The sequence below is a fragment of the Corvus brachyrhynchos genome, unplaced genomic scaffold (genome assembly GCF_000691975.1).
Source record: "Corvus brachyrhynchos isolate BGI_N302 unplaced genomic scaffold, ASM69197v1 scaffold59, whole genome shotgun sequence".
In the NCBI taxonomy this organism is placed as follows: Eukaryota; Metazoa; Chordata; class Aves; order Passeriformes; family Corvidae; genus Corvus; species Corvus brachyrhynchos.
In genome coordinates this window covers 6,553,382-6,575,859 of record NW_008246054.1, presented here as the reverse complement: position 1 = coordinate 6,575,859, position 22,478 = coordinate 6,553,382, and the positions used below count along the sequence as shown (strand labels likewise).

The 22,478-nt window shown below is 40.1% G+C and overlaps 1 protein-coding gene across 1 annotated transcript in view; it reads right to left on the bottom strand.

The window, feature by feature from the left end:
• LOC103623298 (CDK5 regulatory subunit-associated protein 2) overlaps positions 1-22,478 on the bottom strand; it is a 72,270-nt gene that overhangs the window by 18,171 nt on the left and 31,621 nt on the right. Inside the window, 11 exon segments of the mRNA XM_017745622.1 lie at positions 446-571; positions 1,707-1,891; positions 3,218-3,266; positions 5,398-5,630; positions 7,207-7,804; positions 9,953-10,069; positions 11,433-11,697; positions 14,385-14,847; positions 17,005-17,192; positions 17,798-17,845; positions 18,447-18,542. Of these exon segments, the coding sequence (XP_017601111.1) occupies positions 446-571; positions 1,707-1,891; positions 3,218-3,266; positions 5,398-5,630; positions 7,207-7,804; positions 9,953-10,069; positions 11,433-11,697; positions 14,385-14,847; positions 17,005-17,192; positions 17,798-17,845; positions 18,447-18,542 (2,368 nt within the window).

The window sequence follows — 22,478 nt, the reverse complement described above, 5'->3', positions numbered from 1 at the left end:
AAAGGCACTAGAAAAAAAAATGGAAAAAAAAGCAGACTGTTTACTGGTAACAGAACTAGAAGGGTCTTTCAATTCTCTGTAAGAAATTCAACCACGGGATCATCAAATGTCATAAAACTACCTGACAGTCCTGTTCTCTGAGCAATCTGTGCAAGTGCAGATTTGAGGCTCTGTGCTGCACATGTATCCCATGAAAGATTTGTGCTCAGCACTGGGTACAATTCCAGCAATGGACTCTGCCTTTATGCCACTCCACAGCAGTGTGGGAAAGCTGTGTCTCTGACAGAGTTCAAGATGGAGCAGGACTCAGAGAAAGGCACATCATTTCCCAACTGGAAGAGGTGAGGTTATTCAAAAAAGCAAACAAAACCTTTCCAGTGGCATGTGATCCCTCGGGCTCTCAGCAGGAAAGATGGATCCAGTTTCTCATTAAATGAATTCTTACCTTGATCTAGTTCCTTGTCTGTAACTTGTCTCTCAAGCTGCTTCCTCAGTCTCTCATTAGTTTTTATTGAGTATTCTAAACGCTGTCTCAGGATTCTAATTTCTTGCAGATGCTCCATTAATAACTCTAAATAAAGCAAGAGACCACTTCTTATTTAGACCAGATGATTGTGTTCTTTTACACTATGTCCTCTTGTCAAATCTAATGAGTGTTAATCCTAAAAGATGACACAGAGCTGTTAAAAATGGCAGCTATTAAATACCTGACTCCACAACACTCTCTTCCTGTACAGTACTCAAACCATGCATTCAGTGACAACTCCTACTCTACATTCTAACTTAAACAATGGTCCTGAGTTTTAAGTCTCTTCAAATTTCTTCTTCCTACAAAAGTGGAATAGATAACAATTTTATCTACTTAAACATTCCCTGTACTGAGGAAAGAATCCAAAGTTCTGCAGTGCAGCTCCACATTCCGGCTCGACAAACCACCAGCAAGCATTTTTCCTTACAACAATAGGAAGCTCCCACAGTAACTCCAGAGAAATTTGACTTTGACTTACACAACACACTCCACAATAAATAAACCTGTTGTAGCAAGTTTCAATATTATACCTTTTCCTTCTTGCTTTGCCATTCTACCGTTTTTCTTTCATTGGCTGCAAGTTTCATCCTTCCTCAGGAGCCGATCTGTTCTACCTGTCACTGTGTGATGTGTCAGTTTATCCATGTCACACACTCCTGGTTTACTCTGCAGTATTTCTCCCTGAACAGGATGTGCCAGCTCAGCTATTAAATTTTCATTGCTCCCGATAAAGTACTGCAAGCATCACTTGTTTTTAGTGGAACTATCCAGGTCAAACACGACACCACTTATTAATTATGCAGCACTTAACAATTCTCAAGGAAACACAACACTGGCTTCTATAAAATTGGAAAATCTTTCCTTTTCCACATAATAATCTCTTGACAATTGTCTATTTTCACCTTATAAGTTGTCTATTTAAAGAGTGTCTGGAGCACTGCAAAAGCTGGTAGCCTAAAACAACAAGGACACAAACTAACACACTTTATATTGCCTCAAACAGGGTAGTTCAGATGGTTGCCATCTCTGTGTGCCTTATCACTGAAATTGCAATGATTATGTGAGGAACTGGAAAGCTGAGGCAGACAAACATTCTTCATTATTTCTTAATTAGCTCCCTTGTGTGTTATTTACAGCTTATCCCAATATCCAAATTCTTCAGTGGGAAAAATATTACCTGGAGGAAACTTGCTTGGCAGAAGTGGCAGTGTGCTGTGCTGGCCTTCCAGGTCATGCCTGTGCTCAGGTGAGCCAAGAGGAGACTTCTCTGACAAATCAAAGTCAGACGAGCTATGAACAACAGACGGCACAGGTGATTCACCCTGAAGACGCTGGTACATGGTGGCATTCTTCTCATTATCCCTTTTGTGCCAAACAAAATGGTTTAAAAGTTATTTTATGACTTTGGAAAGTGTGAACAGAGGGTGGCAAATTTACACCAATTTACAGGTAAATTTATGTGACAGGGCATGAGAAACTACTACACATCAGAGGTTGCATCAAGACTGAAATTCAGAGCTCACTGAAGTCAGCAGGAGTAATCAGTGGCCCTCCAGCCTACTTTGTATTTTCTAGCACCAGGCAGTCACCTTTGTGTTCAGGGGACCTCAAGCTGTCTTGGACGGGATTCAAGGTACTGAGGATTTCTGTAGCACAGAAGAATCCCAAACTGGCATAAAACCAACATATGCAGCACAACAGCACCTGCTATCTTCACCTTCAGCTTCAGGGTGCTCTGAGAATAAACTTCAGCAGTGCTGCACTTCAGTAACCCTGAGCCAGCCCAAAAGGCCATGGGGACACACGGGGTGGGACTGTACACCCTGGCAGCTGCACCAGGATAATGTCTGAGCATGCACCACAGTGGGTTATGGACATGTTTTGTTTGTTCATGAAAGGAACAATCCTGGTAGCACAATGTTTCTCCTTCAGTATCTCACCTGCTTGGTGAGAAGTGGGGAAAAAAGCCTCAGTCTGTTTTCAATGGGTATTTGTCCTGGGTTGCAGTGTATTCTATTCCCATCCTCATGAGCTGTTGAAATCAGGTGGGGCAGTGTTTCCTTGCCTCATCCCCGCTGTTAATGGCCCATCAATGCTTTGCCCATGACTCACAGATAACTCCCTCCGGACCATCTTCTGTTACTGAGCCCATCAACGCCTGGCCTCATCACTCATCATCCCATTGTGAGATGCTCCACCCAGAGGGAGGAACCAAGCATCCCATCCTGGATATAATCTGAGATTCCCAACACCACAGACACCCTTTCCACTGGATTCCCAGAGGACAGGAGCTACACAGCCACCACTGGACCTTCTGAGGAAGAGCAGCCCCTTTCTACAGGATCACTGCTTCAACGGAACCACATCAGCACTTCAGGAGGACTGCAGCCACCCTTTTATCGGACTGCTACCACCACCCTGACCTACAGGGTGTCAGGCTGTATCCTGACTCTGTCAGTTTAAATCAGTGGTTTCTGCTTTTAATTTTTTTAATTTCCCTCTTAAATTGTTATTCTGACTTGGTGCCTCCCACTGGTTTGTTTTCAAACTAATACAGTATTTTATTAACAAAATGGGTATTAATAAGCAAAGCCCTGCCAAATAGCGAAACATGCTACAAAACATGGAGTATCCTTATCAACTTATGAAACAATCATATTTTTGCTACACATTCAGTTGTACTCTTACCTTTGAGCTAATTCATAAAGTATAGTGACTTCTGTACCTATTGATTCTCCTGCAAAGCAGAAACAGCTGATTAAAAACACGTACTGAGAATTACAATTTTTCCCCTCCATCTTACTCTATTTAAATACAGAGTGCTAAATTAATGAGAAATTAGAGAAATCAACAGATACGAACACACTTTGTATTAGTGTCAAATGCTGTACATGGCAAAACTATTTATAGCCCAGCAACAAAGCAATAGCTTGCTCTGGAACTCACAAAAAAAATTATCAGGGACCACAGGTGCCAGATTTTACAGCCTTGGTGTTTTAATTAGCATACCAATTTGAAATAATTGCGCTATATGGCAAAAGGATTACAGGCACATGATGTTACTTCTCCAATAACATTTATATAAAAACAATTCCATTGCACTTGGATTTTTTGTGCTTGTTTTGGAGTCAGGTTAACCAGTTATCCTTAATGAAGGAGCACACACAGGATTTTGTCTGCAACATTCTCTGTGGAATTGCGTGTGAGCACAGGCACAATTCAGTGCAAGAGATCTGGACTCAGACACTAATTTGAATAAGAAAACAAGAGGTTTGTGGTGTCACCTTCGCTCCCCAGATTTTAAAATTTTTGTGCAATTAAGCAAAAGTGGCAGGGAAGAGTTGCACAGCTGAAATTTCAGGGGAATGAACTGAAGGTCAGGATGGAAATGTAGAGAGACAGCTGTTCATGCTTCTTTACAGTCAATTCTTAGTAGACTGGATATTCTTTACAACCCTACAAACATCATTTTACTTTAATGTGTGATTCAATGCAATACCATTGTGTTAGATATATTGAATTGTCTCAGTTGTCAGTGACTTTTCATAGTATACAGGATACCATCTGTTGGTTTAAAGGCATTTAATGTTTATTCACTACAGTCTTCCCATTTGCAATTCAAGGAATCTCTCTAGCCACCGAAATTGTTGAACACACTCAGTCTTTTACTACCCTGCTATGACACGAGGCTGTAATACCTTTTTCTCATATACAGCTGCTTTATATGAGCAATCAAAACTGCAACATCCTGCCACGATCTGTAATGAAAGGCAGAACACAGATCAAGCTATGACTGGGCCCCAAATGGGGCTGAACTAAGGTAGCTCCCAGAGCCAATTCCAGGAGGATGTGAGGGTCAGGTTCCTATCTCAGGCACCTCAAGTATTTTGCTGGAGATGTCACCCCTACAGCTGACATCTGTGAAGGATTGCTGGTTGTTTGGGTCAGCAAGAGCAACACTTGTGATGCCAGGAAAAGGTCTTTCTTGCTGTTACTTGCAACAGCATCCCTTTTCTATCACTTTCCTGCTAACTTTCTTTAAACTATAGAAAGCAATATGCAGGTAATACTCTTCCTTCAAGTGACAAATGTCAATTGTGATGCTCATTTTCCAAAACATGGTTGTATTTTACCTCTCTTACAAAAGGCAGTGTACATTTCTCCACCAGCCAGACTAGCAGGCAGCCCAATGCAGGTCCATTAGGAAAATCATTGAGTAATTTAAGTTGGAAAAGACATCTTAGATCATTGAGTCCAACTGTTACCCCAGCACTGCCAGGCCCAGCACTAACTCAAGTCCCCAGGTGTCTTCAACAGTCAGCTGGGCCGTTCCCTGAAACAGGAAACCCTGAAGCCACTTGTAACAAAACTTTTATATAACTACTGTATTTTGGACAATTAAAATATGCTTGTGTTGAGATGACCCCAAATAGCATGCATCAATAAAGAGAACAGCTACAAAAGTCAAGGAGTAATGGCCATAAACTAAAACACAAGAAGTTCCACCTCAACATGAGGAAAAACTTCTTTACGTTGAGGGTGGAACAGGTGCCTAGGGATGGTGTGGAATCTCCCTCTCGGGAGACATTCCAAACCCACATGGACACGTTCCTGTGGCACCTGCTCCAGGTGACCCTGCCTTGGTAGGGGCTTGGACTGGATGATCTCCAGAGGTCCCTTCCAATTCTGTGATTCTTTGCGATTCTTGTTGAATCATAATAATTTTACCTTCCATGACACTCCTCCCAATAAACCATCTTAAAGTAACCAACAGCAAGGAAGGTTTCCCTTTCACCAAGTACATAAAATCCTTCCCATTTCAAAGGCATTAATCTATCTGACAACAAGCACAAAATACTGCTGCTCACCATAGAGGAATTTCATTTCCAGTTTCTCAAACAACAGCACACTTTGGTTCAGTTGCTCACGGAAGCCTTCAGCAACATAGTAATCAACATCACTGGCCTGGAGCAGCTCCTCAAAGGCCTTCACCAGGCTGGTGAGATGCTCATGGTAGGTGACACAGCCATAGCGGATCTCCTTGATTTGTTGGCATTGGAAGGACAGTTCCCGAACTTGTGAATGAACTAATGAATCGTATCTGAGAAAATGAAATTAGCTGTAGAGCAATTGTCTGGCCATAAATGACATTTAAATACAAATTAAAAGGGAATTAGACTTATATTCCTAAACTATAACTTTATGTGGCTCAATTTGCTTTTAAAATGCTTTTAACAGCCACAACGGGAGATGTATTATCTCTGACTGCGTAGTTTGGTATATAGGGATTATTCTCCTTCACTTAGCTGCATCATTTATAAAATGGGCCAAAACTAACGGGATGACTTGATGGCCTGCTTGGAAAGAACATGGATGGCAGCAGAGGTGCCAAATTAAACTAAATAAGAGTGAATACATGTAAAGAATTTTCAAGAATACATGTATTTTTCCTGACTGGTTGGGGATTATTTTTAGTTTGGTGTTTTGTGGTTTTCTTAACTCCCCATGGAAGCAGACAGCTGTCCCTTCTCTGAAACTTTATGTATTTCCTGCTAAAACAATATTGGACTTTCTGAACTGATGGTTTCACCCAGTCTGAAAATTCTGCACATCTCTGCATGTGTACTGCAAGAGACAATGACAACCACTGTGGTGCCCAAACTCCGGTACTCCACAAGCCAGGATATAAATTTCAACTCAGATCAATTGAATTTATTTATTGAATTTATACTTGCAAATACAGACATCCCCTTTGTACTGCCACTGTCTGTACCACAGGTAGAGTTCTTTCTCCAGAATCATCCATTAGTGGGAAGAAAAGGAGAGAGGATGTTAAAAGATGCAGGGAATCAAACAAAATCTATGGTGGTGTGGGTTGTTATAGCATTTTTACTGTCATTTGTATAGGAAGAGATGTGTAACTCATTTTGGTGTCTGTCACTTGTGACTCATGATGTTGTCCAAGACAGTGGCCATAAAAACCTCACGGTGCTCCACAGGGCCTCATTCCTTAATTTACAGTTAGATCTTCCTTTGTAAAATGGATGAGGTATATTTTCAAGGCATGTAAATTTATATGGAGTCTGTAACACCACTGTATTTTACAACAGTAAGACTCAGAGATATACAATAGTCCATGCTGGCAGTTGCTCAGTGTCTCCAAATATTTCTACTCAATTTGGAAAAAAGGCACAAGGCTGAATGCCTTTCTTTGTTACAATTTCTGATATTCCACAGGCCCCCCAGGACAGTATCAATATTTAAAAAGGAGAAAAGGCGAGTGGATGTTAAAAAAAGGCTCACTCTTTTGATCCCCCATCGTATGTTTGCTATTTGTACATATGTAGCCAAAATGCTCCCCCAAATCTCATACAAAATCCAAGACTGATACTTTTCAGCCTCCCATAAATGATTTTCCAGCTTATAAGCTTATGCTATAAAATTTCATTCATTATTTTTTATATTTATCTCCTCTCACATCCTTCACATGAATTTATCAGTTTTATACTAAGGGGGTCTTTTAACAAAACGTTTCAGTTCCTTTATGTTAATGTTAGCAAAATTTAGCCTTTACTGTAACAACACTTGTGAATAAAATTATCTTCATATCACCTTCCTATGCTATCTGGTATTGCTGTGTACAAAAGGGAACCTCAAACAGCAGCAGTTTTACTCACTTGGATGGTGATGTTGCTCTCAGACTATTCTGAAGAGGATACACTTCATCAAGATGCATATTCAGAACTTGCTCTTTGTCAAGTTCTGCCTCACTGGCCAACAGTAGTTCCTCAAGGTTCTGTGCTGCCCATGTATCAGGTGCTTCCAAAGACTCAGAATCCCTATTTTTGGTGTGGATCTCATAATCCAGCTGACAGACACCAGAGGATGTCTGGATTCCTTCCATAGCTGTATCTTGCACTTGTGTGACAAACCCTCCCACAGGCAGGGCTGTTTCACTCACAACTCCATTGAAAACACCACTGAACAAGAGCTGGTCAGAGCTCTGCAGCTGCAGCAGGAACTTTTTGTACTTTTCAAGCTCAGACTGCATAATCTTAACTCTATGTTTCAATTCTTCTATATCCTCTGTGGCTTCACAGCCATCAAGCGCATCTGTTCTTGCTCCACTCCCTCGGCGAGCAAGCAGGCACTTGGAGCCTGAATGTGCAGGGGCTGAGACAATGTCCTTGTGTCCCATGGAATAAAACTCTTCATCCACCTCTTTTAATGAACTCTGGATATTTCCATTGCTAATGTTATGATGATTTTGCATTTCTGAAAAACAGGAGGCCTGTGTGTGAATATTAATATTTCTTTATCTGACATTCTGTTCTTAACAGCACTAGAATGAATTAATTTAATTCTATAATAGCAGAATCAAAATGTAGGTAATTACAAGTTATACATTATTAGTTTGGGACTTTTGACCTCTTTCTGTGATTTGCCATTAATTCAATTTGCACATCAAGTATTTCAAACCCTTTATTACCTTTCAAATAAACAACATTCAAAATACTCCCACTTCTTCTTCCCAAATGACTGAAAATTCCTTTTGCCATATGCTCTCCTGAATCAGACACTGATCAAGCCCAGACCTTTCCAGCCACAAAGATAACCTCAAACATGAGGCAAAGGAGACTCTGACTTCACATGGTTCCTCCTAAAGCTTCTAATTAAATATTCTTCTTCTCCCCACTTTAAAAATCTATACAAAACCAATTGGAGCATAAAGTCAGTGGAATTTTAAAAAGATTATCAACAAAATAGTCAGATTTGAAAAGGAGGCTATAATAACTTCTTTTTAAAAGGTGTTCTAAACAAACCCCACTAAAGTGTTTGGTGTTAAAGGTTTTACTGGCACACAGTTGATATGAACACCACATTCCTCAGGTGACTTTGCCATCTCTAAGTAATGCAATCACCTCAGATTCAGCCCAATAAGACATATATTCCTACATATAATCCATGTTTATAGTTCTGTGTATGTTGAGGGCTGTATGTGTAAGTAGCTAGCAAAATGACTATTTTCTAGTTACCAGTAAATTAAATTTTCCCCTTCTATTAGTTCTGCAAAAGATCACTATGAATTAGAACTTCCCTTTTGGGAGCCAATTCATTGATCTTTCAGACAGGTTGTAATACTTTCAGATTGGTTTCCATGGAGAATTTGAATGCCCTGGTTCAAGCTGTAAATCAGTACAAAAACTCAGATGGAACAGCTCTGTACGAAATACCAAGACCAAGAACAAGAGAATAAAAATAAATATTACCTAAAAGCTGGAATAAAATGAAGCTGTGATTCTGGGATATCAACACTGCCCAGAGAAGCTGTGGCTGCCTCTTCCCTGGAATGTTTGAGGCCAGGTTGGGCTTGGAGCAACCTGGGATAGTGGAAGGGGTCCCTGCCCATGGCAGGGGTGGAACGGGATGAGTTTTAAGGTCCCTTTCAACTCAAACCAGAGATCAAGGCCAGAGGATGTTTGCTGCACTCCACTCATTTTGTGTGGCATTCCAAAGGAAGGAGATGCTTCCAAGAAAGTGCCCAGGTATGAATTCCAGAGGACACAATAAGGGAATGCAACACCTCATTCATTAACTTCTGCTGCAGTAACACAGATGGCAAAAAACCCAAGCACCGGGTGAACTCTCAAACTCTGAAATCCTGATTCCATGCATCATTCCAGATAACAAACAGAGAAAATAAAAACAGATATTAATGAAGAAATATTTCAGATCAAAGCACTGGCTATAGTTTTTAACGACACAGTGCCCTTTAATTAAAGGAGAACTAATGAGCTTTGTGCACATGTCCACACCCCCAAAGGGTGTGCACATTGAGCAGGACTCTGCACACCAAAGAATTACATAATTGGTCATATCCTCTGCATTCTCCAGTGTTATTCAGGTTATTCAAGCCCTCCCAAAAAAGACTAATGGATGATGCAGAAACATGGAAGACACAGCACCAAGCCTATTTACATTTTCATTAAACTATTCCATTAGGTTTCAGCCTACTTGAATGCCTTCAAATAATTCAGATAAGCAAAATTCTATCATTCAGTTGCTTCATTCCAATAGTTCAGAACTAGATGCAGAAGCAGTAACAAACGTTTAATTCAGAGAGGAGTTCAGAAGTGAGGACATTAGCAACAGAGATCAGAGTCAGGCATACAACTCATTATTTTTACAGGAAGCCAGACTCATAAATCCCTGCAGCCCTTCTGAAAGCACAACCCTGAAAGACCAACTTGGATTCTTGGAGCAATTAATCCATAGCAGCTAAGATAACCAGTTTTAAAACCCACAAATAACAGCAAAGGAGATGATTACCTGAAGCAATTTACAATTTTGCACAACTGAGAAGAAACTAAAGTTTTTTAATTTCCTTTTTTTTTTTAATTATGTACGATATAAATGCTCCACCTTGATAGTTTTGCTGATTTTTGTCCTTTACATGTTTATTCTTGGTCCCTGTACCTGGATCAACACCTTGCAACTCCACCTGGGTCTCAATATTATCCAGTTTGAGCAATGAGTCAACTGGAGAACAGTGGGGAAAGGTAAAACAGAAATCAGTAAGAGACTGAAAAAAAGTAAGTGATGATAGTTAAAAAACAAAACCAAACTAAACCCAACCAACCAAACCAATAAATAAAATTGAAAAAGCAAAAAAAAAACCCTCACCTTACAAATACAAACCTGGTTCTCTGACAATTTGGAACAGGAAAATCTTTCTTGATAATGTATCTTTAAATACTTGAACTAATTATATGGGTAACTACTAAGAATTAATTGCAAAGGCTCCTACAAACAAATGAAGATAAACATTTGTAGGTCCCCTTTGTAATGTAACAGTATATCAATCTCTAGTGCATTTTTAAATGTTCTCTGTTAAGCTTAGAGAAAGGCTTAAAAGTTTCTCCAATCTGAGCACTGATGATAAACCAACCTCCTGCAATCACTGCAGCAAGTCTCAGAATCATCAAGTGTGCAGCACACCTGTTATCCAAGGGAAAAAAATCAGAGTGGAAAAGACATCACAGGACTGCAGCTTCTGATTCCTTCCAGGATCAAATTCAGAAATACTGTCCTTCTCAGGATTCTCCATGGGTTTTTCACCTACTGGAATTAATTGCCCCAGTCCCATCACCTTGAGTATTTACAACAAATTGTACCATATCTGTGTCTTACCACAACAATGTTATTATTAACAACAGTCTCTGCAACCTCTGGGTCTGACAGTGGCTCACCTGCCACTTGACTGAGTCTTATTTTTATATTTACTCTCCCTCACCTATCCTTCACACCTCTATCAGTTTTTAATGAAACTGCTAAGTGCATTTTTATTTTTTTACCACCCCAAATCTTTATCTAATACCCATTGCTCTCTGTTTTACAATTTGTCATACTTAGCTGATCCCAATATTTTGTCAACAACTGAGTTCAAATTAACCCAGCCACAGTGGGAACAGATATGGATGACTTGACTGATCAGTGAAATATTGGAAAAGTTTAATTATCTGGCATAAACAAAACCAGGATTTTTATACTCTCGTCTCCATTACAGACACTTTTCATTAAACTTGGCATCTTATTAAGGAAATTGTTCATTTACCTAAACATTGATATATGTGTGCACATGCAAGCACCCTGTGATCTGCCATTTATTACAGACTTTATGCCACATGTACACAGCAGGTTTTTTCCACAAAAAACTGGTTTATATCTTAGTAGCAAACAGGAATAAAAAAGGTGTTTTTGTAAGATCTACACGTATTTGTCTACTCAAGAAAACTCATAAAGATTAAGCAGCATTGCAGCTCTATAAAGATGATCTGGGTTTACTTTCTGCTGCCACTCTTCCAGGCAGTACCACAAGTAACCAGATTTGCTCTTTATTTACCTCTCCCTGATATGTTTCCCTGTGCAGGCTCCTCTGGAAGGTTTTCAGCTCCAGACTCATTCAGTAACTCTCCATCAGGTTGTGCCTGAAATGGTTTGGTTTGTACTTCACAGGCTCTCAGACCTTCATCAGGTGCCCTGGAACAATGCTGTGGTTCTGCAGCTGATTTCTGCACCCAGGAGCTCAAAGGCACATTTCCAAATGGTCTGTGGGATCTTAAGAGCACAGGCAGACGTGACTTCTTGGGTAAGGAAGCAGAGTCAGCCTGAAAAAGGCATGGAAGAAAATGGGGAGTTAGTGGCTCGTGTGTAACAGTCAAGCGTAGGAAAAATAAAAATTTTCCTGTTAAATCAGTCAACTGTCATGTTAGTTTTGAAAATGAAATTGCAATACCCTTTGCTACATGAGAAATAAATATTCAGAGAGGCAAAAAACCATTCCACTGGTATAATTTTCTGTAAGTCCCAGCTGTTCATGCATCCACAACCTTCCAGCTCCTGAAGCAGGACAGCAAATCCAGCAGTGACTACCAAAGGCTTTTAACCACCAGGAGTATTAATTAGCTCTGGATTTGTGGATGCCTTAGGAAAACAGTTCCTCACCCACACTGACCTCTCTAACAGCTACTTCCCACTGTCATTTATATCATAAATGTCTGCCAGCCCAGAAACTGTTTCCCTTAAAACACTTTTTTTTTTTTTTAAAGTTGAGGATCCTCCTCATTTTTCAACAGCTCCTAAGTTTACTTTCCTTTCTCCCTTTAGTCTCCACCCAACAGGCCCTACTTCCATAGCTTTGAGAAAACCAGCATAACTTTGCATCAGCCACAGAGGACATTTATTCTGACACAGAGAAATTCTTTATGAACAAAACCAGTTTCTTCACAGATCCACTCCATAAATTGCTTCTGGAGGATTCCCATTTCCTGCTGTAACAGACATTCCCTCACTGGAGTTGGGGGAAGTTACCTTTCTTAAGTCACTACATTTTAGCCTCTCACCTTTGGAAGACTCTGCACAAAACAAATGTTCCTTGTTTAAACCACACACCATAAAACAGTGCTGTCCCCAAAAAGATAAAAAGCATGCCATGTGTTGATGAGAGTTACAGAATTGTGTGTAATGATAATAAAAACCAATAATGGCATGTTCAGATAGATTTAGTTTATAATTTTGTTGTTCATTTGCTCCACCAGTGCTGTTAAGTCCCCTAATTTCTTTCACCACCCAATGTATTCTGAAATGCCTTTCCACATTCACTTCTCAGCAATTATAGTCTTTACACAATTTAAAATCATAAAAAGCAAGTTCCATTTTCCTAATGCCATCCTCAATTCCTTTTGTACATATATGAGTACAGTATCCTTCACAGGCTGCAAAATAAATCCAGAACTTCCAGCTAACTAAACTGCATTAATAAACATGGAACCATTTCCAGCTGTCTCAGGGCTGTGGCACAGACACATTTGTCACCCAGATTACCCAAAGGCCACTTCAGCTGGCTACATCAAATTATTTATAAAAGCCATTCCAAAGCTAAAGATACAGTGCATTAGTCCAAACAAGAAAGCTTTTAAAGCAACTGATTCAAGGGCTGCATTGAGGTTGCCACTGATTAAACCAGAGAGGAATCTGGAAAATCGTGACTCAGAACAGTAAACTGAAACTCAGGGAAAACAGGAACTTGAGAAATAAAAAGAAAATTGCACAAAGAATCAGAAAATCACAGAGTGGTTTGGGTTGGAAGGGACCTTCAAGCTCACCTCGTTCCACCCTCTGCCATGGGCAGGGACACTTTCCACTATCCCAGGCTGCTCCAAGCCCCGTCCAACCTGGCCTTGGACACCTGCAGGGATCCAGGGGCAGCCACAGCTTCTCTGGGCACCCTGTGCCAAGGCCTCACTGCCCTCACAGGGAAGAATTTTTTCTTAATATTCCATCTTTCTTAATATCCCAGTACCTTGCCCTCCTTCATCTTAAGGCCATTCCCCCTTGTCCTGTCACTTCGTGCCCAGAACTAAACTTTATCAACATCCCTTCATTTACAAGCCACTTTCTTCAGAAAAACGAATCCAAGAGGAACAAGCCAGAATAAAAATGAACTGCTCCTAATTGCTACCTCTCAGAAATCTCCGGATCACTAAAGTTATGGAAACCACTCTTTGCAGAAGGTGCTACAACACTCCCTATTAGCAGCGCACAAAATCAAAAGCAATACTCCCCCCTTTGTCCCCTCCACAGGAGCCAAGATCTTCAAAGAGTTTTCAACTTCACTTCTGTCACTGTTGCTGAAACAATACGCAGGAACTCTTTAGCAGACACTGGTTTCCCACCTCTTTGTTTGGGATCACAGACTGCCTGCAGACAGAAGGCTTCAAAACTCATCTGGCACAAGCACACCCTGTCTGCACTCCCAGAACAGACTCTGTGCACTCAGGTCCCAAACAAACACAACAAACTGCCCCCTTTTCACAGGGCACTCCTGGCCACACTTCTCAGAAAGCAAGACACAATGACAGGATGTTAATAAAAGCCTAAAATTAAGATTTGAGTTCGTGGAAGTTTCCCACTGACCCCTCCACAGCCTGCTCCCAGACACGATGCAAATCTGGAATTTTCTAGAACGCTTTTGCCATTTAGACTTCATCAGTTCCGAATGCTCTGGTTCTGTACATTATGAACAAGAAACACAGACTCTCCTTCTTTCCAAAAGCTGTAATATTTACGAGTACATGGTCCCAGGGAGGATTGAAATTCAATAAATTAACGTTCTAAATCACGTTGGAGATGAAGCACTCTGAACATTAAGAACAATTATCTAAAATATATTTGGCTTACATCTCTTTTCCTAATATGAAAAATCATACAAAAGCAAGATATAGTATTAGAAATTAAACATATTTTTCCCTTTTATACATCTATTCCCTAAGTTCAAAAAAGAGAGTAAACTTACTTCATTTGTTCTAGTAAAAGAAAGTCTTTCATGCTCTTCACTCTTCTTATACACATTTTCTTGCTGATGTTCTGCTTCTGCATTTAATTTTGAATATTTTGGCTTTTCTTCTGAGGCTCCTTTTTTGCCTTCATGTTTGACTCTCATGACATTACTCTCTAAAGTCATTGTTTGTGTAGCTGCATCTTTCAATTCCACTTTCAACAGCTGAATCTCCTTTTTAATCTGTGGCACTGCATCTGGATAAAGCTTCTCTTCCCCATCAAAAGTTGATTTCAATTCTACTCGATGCTTTAAGAATTTAGTGACCTGCTTGAAATGTTTGAGTTCAGTTCTTAGTTGAATAATCATTTGCCTAAGATCTTTTTCATCCTTTTTCTCTATATCTTCGCTTGAACATTCTTCCTCTGTCGTGTTCAGATGATCTAACAGTTCATTTACAATTTTCATTTGTTCTTGTCTGCTGCACTCAGGAAAGAGGAGAGAAAAGGCATGAATTTAGATTTTTATTTAAGCAAACAAAAATACCTTCCAATAAACCCTTCTGCTGTGTTGTGACATATCTGAAATTCCCAGAAGGTTCCATTTTACTCACTAATGAATTATTCACTAACTGAGTTTTTGGAACCTTTTTTCAACATGAACGATACCATAAATTGCCTCATCATGGCTTTTCTCCTATTTAACACAGAAATATAAGAAATATGAATGGATTCTCAAAAAAGTTTACTCTCTATCTTAAAAGTTAATTTATACCAAAACCACACCAGACTAGACCATATTATCATAGATTATCCCAAGTTGGAAGGGAGCCACAAGGACCATCTAAGTGCCACTCCTGGCCCTGATGTTGAGTTCTTGTGAACATCTATCACCCCATGTATTTCTAATGGAACAGGGAAGATGAAAAATGAGAAAACAGCCAAAAAGCCTGCAAAACCAGCTCGTTAGAGACCACAAACTGCCCTGTGGATAACTAGCAGCTCATGGACAGCAGTTTGGAAAGCAATGCTTTAAGAGAAACTGAAGCCAAATAAGAGGCATTTAAAGCACAAGCAAGCTCTGAAATTCTACAGACAATTTCATGTATCTAATAGAGAGCTGTTTGTGCCATTAAACATATAAACCAGAGTTTTAAACAACTGCATTTGTATAGTTTAGCATTTGAAATGGTAGAAGCTAACTAGGCTTTTTATAGCTTCCTCTGGCATCTAATGATATTAGTGAGAATTCAGTTATGCAAAGCACAAGCTCATCACCCATCAGCCTGGTCATTTATACTTGAACACAGGAAAAATCACACACTAGAGTGGTAAAGATGATGGTGCTAGAATTACTCATTAGCCAACTTTTAAGTAAAGATAACAAATAAACAATGCTCTCTCTTTATTTCTAAGGGAGTTGTATCTCCTCATTCACCACTAACTACTCCTCTGACAACTCAGACCATTTATGCCTGTTGGGAGAGTTTTAAATAGTAATGTGAAAACACAGAATTGCCTGAATGAAGCCAAGTGCAGCATGGTGAACACAGAAACCAGGGTTTGACTTGTGTAACTCCACGGGTATTCTGCTCCCAGTGCTGACAGGCACTGGAAAAGTCACATAATTCTGTACATAATCAGTACAGTGACCACAAAAGGAACTAGAGAAGGAAAAGAAACTATAGAATAAGGAAAGGAACATGAGAATTATCTACACCAAAGCTCTAACTCAGTTCTCAACCAGGAGATTAAGTCGTGTAAGCATGAAACTGGGGGAAATCAGTCAGGGTGTGTGGTTTTCCCATACAGGTTTTTCTTGCTTGGCATTGTCCAGTTCCTAAGGAAATGAGCATTTCAGCTGGGAATTGATCAAATCACAGTGTAACACACACACCCCAATCCACCCACCCACCACCCACACTTGAATCCACTGGTGCCAGTAGGGCTTGTACAGATTTAGGTCCCCAAGAGTTTTCTCCTGCATGAAAAGTGACCCAAGAACTTAGAACATAGTTCAGGCAGTCCTACATGCGGTTGCACTGCATGAACCCATTAGTCAAGTGCAGGACATTGGCCCCAACTCCCTAAACTGAGAGGCAGCAAACCCCTGCCCAGGCAGTCCAGGTGGAATAGTGAAGGGCATTCAGTGTACAGCACCATCCATTCAAAATGATCCCTCTAAAAAGTCACTGTAACTCCAATTCCTCCATCCTTAGATCCTTTTACATACTGTTTTTACAGCAGTAAAATGTTGTCCCTTCCACCACACCATCTTTCACTGGCCTGTACTCTCAGATATTCTGGTTTTTTAAAGAAAAATACCAGCTACTATCAACTAAGCCCTTTAACTCTGTTAGACCCCATCCTGGAAACAATCAGTCCCTGCAGTAAAGCTCCATGGATCAGTAACTTTGGAGAGTTTCTTTCTTGCAATGGGTTTTTCTTAAGAGTTTCTACTGATAGTATGTTTCCTAATTACTTAATTGCATGATAGACTAAAATGGCTCTGAAGGTACCTTGCCAATCTCTCAGGTAAATTAGACAGTGCCATTATCTAAATTCACTTTAGCAAAATTACTTTATTCTCTTCTCAAATAGAAATACTGTCAAAAGCAGTGCATATCCCTCATACTTACGTAGATTCCAGCACAGATGTTCTATTTTCTCTTAGAAGAGATGTGAGCAAGTTCTCTTCTGTTTCATGTTCACTCATTCCTGTTCTGCCCAAGTGTTTGCCAGTTGTATCATGCTCAAACTGAGGCTTAATTGGACTCCTATAATGTCTGTCTTTGCAGAAACTCTCTGAATAGCCTGATGGAGTTATCTGTTAAAAAATTGCAAACACTGTCTTATTACACAGGTATGTAATGTTCTGTTGAATTCAGCAGGGCTGTAATCTTTCTGTAATCAGGTTCTGTAATTCCTGATGCTCTTTATCTGCATTAAGAAGCATCCACAGACATTTTGCTGACTATTTATTAATAGAAAAACTAATTAACATCTATTTCATATGATTAATTCATAGTGATCAGTTGTTTAGTAAGGAGCGAGAAGATATCCCTGAAGGTCCTTAGCTAACAAGATGTATGAAACTTCTGGAATGTTGCCTGCAGACTGCAGCTAACAATTTTGTTAGCTCAGCTTTGAATCATCTGTATTTACAGTACAGATTCTGTCCTGGGATCTTCAGATTCAAGCCCTGATGGCTGGGACAGGACAAACTTGGAAGCATTTACAACCTGCAACTTTCTGTATAAAACATCATGGATGTGTCCTAGGGAATTTCTACCTGGGATCTCTACAGTCATTCAAACCCCAATAAAACAATCAAAATCTGTATCAATCACATGAGAATTCAGTCTGGGCCCATTTGTGTACAGTTCCCATCAGCAACAAGAGCCAAAAGAATCTTTACAACACATCATTTACCTGTTTATCCACCTCACAGGGAAAGTCCAAAGAGACTTGAAGGCACACCTGGTAAACAGAGAAACACAGAAACGACAGATTTCATAGAGCAGAATAACATCATTCTGCAACATTACAAACCAATTTGGAACCTGAATTATTTTATGATTCCATGATGTTTTATCTTACATCGATTAGATTGAGAGGACAGCAGATTCATGTTTGTATGAAAATGCAGTTTACAATTTACCCGCATATCAAGCATTTCAACCCTAAAGAAGGATCTGCAGGATTTTTTTCCTCAATCACAGCAAGTGAATCTCATACAATTTGTACTCCAGGCCTGACTGCAATGGAGGCAGGAAATCAAACTGTGTGGATGTAAAGAAACACAGTTTCAAGGGACTCTCTATCATCCCCATCCAGGGTGACTGAGTACTCAAACAACAGGAAACAAGGTCCACAATGGAAGCAATCTTGAATGCAAAACCAACAGAAAAATACAGGAAAAAGATTTCAGAAGCTCTTTAGGATAACAATTAGTTGAAAGCAAAATCAGATACCAAGAAAGGTGTATTTTGTTTGGAAAAGACTTTAAGAAAATAAAGACATTTTAAAGGCATGCAGAGAGGGGAGCACTGTAACATAATGTACTCCGAGCAGATCGTACCTGGTTGACCCTCTCACAAAACTGACTGTTCTGCATCTTCCTGTCACTGTCACCATCTTCAGGCTGCATCACAGGCTCCTCTGTTGTTTCAAGACACTACATAAAGTATGGAATGATGTGAAAATGTATCACAAAAAAAATACTGTGATATGAAACATGCATAAGTAAGTCAGTGATATGTCTTAAAAGAAAAACAAAAAAAGCCTGTAATACAAAGTAACAAACACTGAATTAGATTCCTTCAACAAGATCAAAGAAAATTAATATAAACCCCAGGAATGACTCATCTCAAATAAAGTGAAACTTTATCTTATACATTCTTTAATTTTTATTTAACCCTTTCGCCTCAGAATTTATAGAACATATAAAAACCATTTAACCTCTTGTGGCAAAGGAGCTCTGTATCCTCAGTCGTGTTCCCATTCTGCCTATTTTATTTTCCAATTTCCAGAATTTATTTTCATTTGCTACACAGTTTAGGCTCTTCTCCAGCATTCAAGAAATAGATGCTTTTAAAACTAAGCACTTGTGGCTTGCTGTACACTAGAAAGATTTACTGTGCCACTGAAGGTTACAATCTGCTGTGTCTATGCCTGAATTTGCCCATTTGTAGCAAACAGTGCCAAATCATCTTTTACTCCCTGTTTTCCACAGATCCCAACCCATCTCTCATCACTGATATTGCCTGAGCAAAAAGGAGGAGGAAGACTCAGCTCTTTTAGGAGCAGCACCCAAGTTGCTGACATCAGCATCACTGAGAGCAGGAGCAGAATCCCTCTGGATGCTATTGAGCATTTCCAGGGATGGAGCAGCCACAGCTTCTCTGAGCAACCTGTGCCAGGGCCTCACCACCCTCACAGGGAAAGATTTCTTCCTAATATCCCATCTAAACCTGCACTCCTTCATCTTAAGGCCGTTCCCCCTTGTCCTGTTATTCCAGGCCCTTGTCCAAAGTCTTCCTCCAGCTCTCCTGGAGCCCCTTTAGGCATTGAAGGGGCTCTGAGGACTCCCTGGAGTGTTCTCTTCTCCAGGGGAGCACCCCCAGCTCTCCCAGCCTGGCTCCAGAGCAGAGGGGCTCCAGCCCTCAGAGCATCTCTGCGGCCTCCTCTGGAAAGCCTAAATATGCCTAATCCATAGGTAGGATACCCTGACACAGAGGATTCCAACCTGCAAGGGACAGAGTTACTTTTACTTCCTCAGAACACTGGGAATTGAATGTATGTGTGGGGGTTTATTTTTTAATTGAGTATGCATTGAATGTATGCATATATATATATATATATATATATATATATGATATTAGAGAAAAAACCCTTTTATCTCCCAATCCCTTGCAGTATAAGCAACTCTAATGGTTTTAGGTAAGAATTTTAAAAGGCAGACACTGGGTGGTGCAGAGTATTAATACATTTGTGTTTTATAATTAGAATTCTATAAGGAAAACTGACTTCCAAGTCATGTTTGGGTTATGTTGGTATTTTCACTCAGACTTGGTTTTCTAGGACAACACAGAGTAAAGACAATTTGAAAACCGGAGAAAGACACAGAGGGGATTGTGGTATATAACAAGAGCACGCATAACAAAAAAGTCTTTTTGTTGTAATCATGGGATGCCAAAAGTCCAATAATGTTAACTATTATTTTAAAAATCCTATTTAGATTGAATCTTGCATGTGGAGGTTCAGGATAAACCCTGCATTTGTGTATCAAAAATAAACTTATTTGCACATGTAACTTATCCATCCAATGCAACTACCTTTTATGGGTCAACATTTTTTAATATCTGCTTTTCCCAGGCCAGTATTTGGTTTAATAAGTGAGGATTCATTAATGAAATTACTACTTAAGACCAACATACACTGTGACAATAAATCACTGCAGGCTGAGCCTGATCCTATGGTCCTGTGTCTGAGAGGCCAAAATGTCCTGTACTCCAAGGAATATAACCTAATGTGCAACAAAATGTTAAAAGAAAATAAGTGTCTTAAGGCCAGAAAGATAAGAATAAGCTGCCTGTTTTAAAGTATTTCCTTGGAAACTGAAAACCAGGAGAATGTTTTTCCTAAATGAAGCACTGATGTGCTTGGTTTGCAAAGATCTCCAGAGCCTTGAAGGCTGAAAGCACTGAGGCTGCTCCCCTCTGAGAAGGCAGATGTTCAGAGGACAGCACAAGAATAACCTTTTCCTTTCCTCCTCCTCCCTCGCAGCATGAACAGGAAGTCAAGGAGCAGAGGAAGGAAGGGCTGTCAGACCCTGCAGAGGCACCAAGGAGCACATTCATCTGGTTTGTGCTCTGGCTTTGGGAAGGAAAAGCAGGATGGGAGCATTTTAAGAACCTAAGGAAGATCCTTATTCCCATGTCTATCCAAATTCCTTTTATAACACATATGTCAGTGTCATCCCTGCACTACCTGCCAACAAATTCTAGCTCAAAAACCATGAAAAACAGAATGTAGGGGGTTTTTGACAGTGGTTGTTAATATGCCAAACACACTGTTGTCACACCCATAACCCAATATCCAGGTTGTCATTTATTGCCAAGACTGATAAAAAGATACCTTTATGAACTAAAAACTTTTAACTAAAGATCCTTTCATTTTTGAGCTCCATAGTACTACAGACATTCTGGCACTGGATAAACTCCATATTTAACTTTCCTATGTCCTTTCCCAGAACACTGAGGTTTATTTATATTTTACAAATTTCACTCTTTGTCATTTTACATCTAATTTTGTAGCTTCTTCAATGAGCAGCCCTGTATGTACTTGTCATGTCGAGACAAGCAGGAGCATACAGCATCCTGCCATGATAACCATAGCACAGGACAGGAATTCCTTTGGAATTCACTGTAGCATCCACGGGGATGCAGAGCCCTCTGCAGGATGACGAGACAAATTGCTAAAAATGTTAACTATGGAGAATGCAAGCACTTGGATGGGGATTGCTCACTTGTTCTTCTCCCAAAACTCTCAGTGACACATTAATTCACCATTTCAATAAAACCATGGCACACCTAAAGATCTGTTTCTAACTTAAAATATACTTCTGTTACAGAAGGGACCCCAACATACTTCAATTAAAGACAGTATGACTATGTCTTAAAACTGAAGAAGCAAGAATACTTTGTGACTGTCCCAGTACACCCACAGCACATCCAGGAAAAGACAGCTTTTCTCCTGAGTCCTGCAGAAAAATTATTAATTCCACAGTCCCAGTTCTTGAATCAGCCAGTCCTGCACATAACTGATTCAAACTATTTCTGATCTTGTTCTTTTGAGTTTAATTCAGAAATTCAAGACACAGAATACCACCACCATCATCATTCCTTTTATATTTTTTCCTTCCTATTCAATACATGCTGCACAACAACAACAGAACAAGCAAAAGCCACAAAGGAACATAAAGAAAAGCACTACCAGCCACATTCAAGCAATACTTTCCAAGCTGTAAGGGTCACCCAGAACCTCCTGAACAACCTTCACCACTCACACACACACGTGGGGACCCAGCACCCAAAATGCTGCTCCATGCAAGTATTTTGCCAAGGCCTCTCCTTCCCCACAGCTGAAAACAGTCCCAGCTTTGGGGAAATGAATAAAACACCCAGCAAGGATTACTTCCTTGCACCTCTGTCCTAGGTTACAATGTAAGATGTGCCCACAAGCATGTGTTCTATCACCATGTTCATGAGCTGTTAGAACCAGGTGGGGCAGTGCTCCCTGCCTCCTCCCTCAAGACCATGTCCTGTTAATGGCCCATCAGTGCCTTATCTCACGACTCATCACTGCACTGTGAGATGCTCCACCCAGAGGGAGAAACCAAGCATCCCATCCTGGATATAAACTGCGATTTTTGAAGACCACAGGCAGCCTTTTCCCACTGGATTTTCCAGAGGACAAGAGCTACATACCTACCCCTGGACCTTCTGAGGAAGACCAGATCTTTCTACACAGGATCACCACTTCAACAGAACCATATCTGTTCACTTCAGGAGGACTGCAGCCACCACCTTATCAGACTGCTGCTGCTACC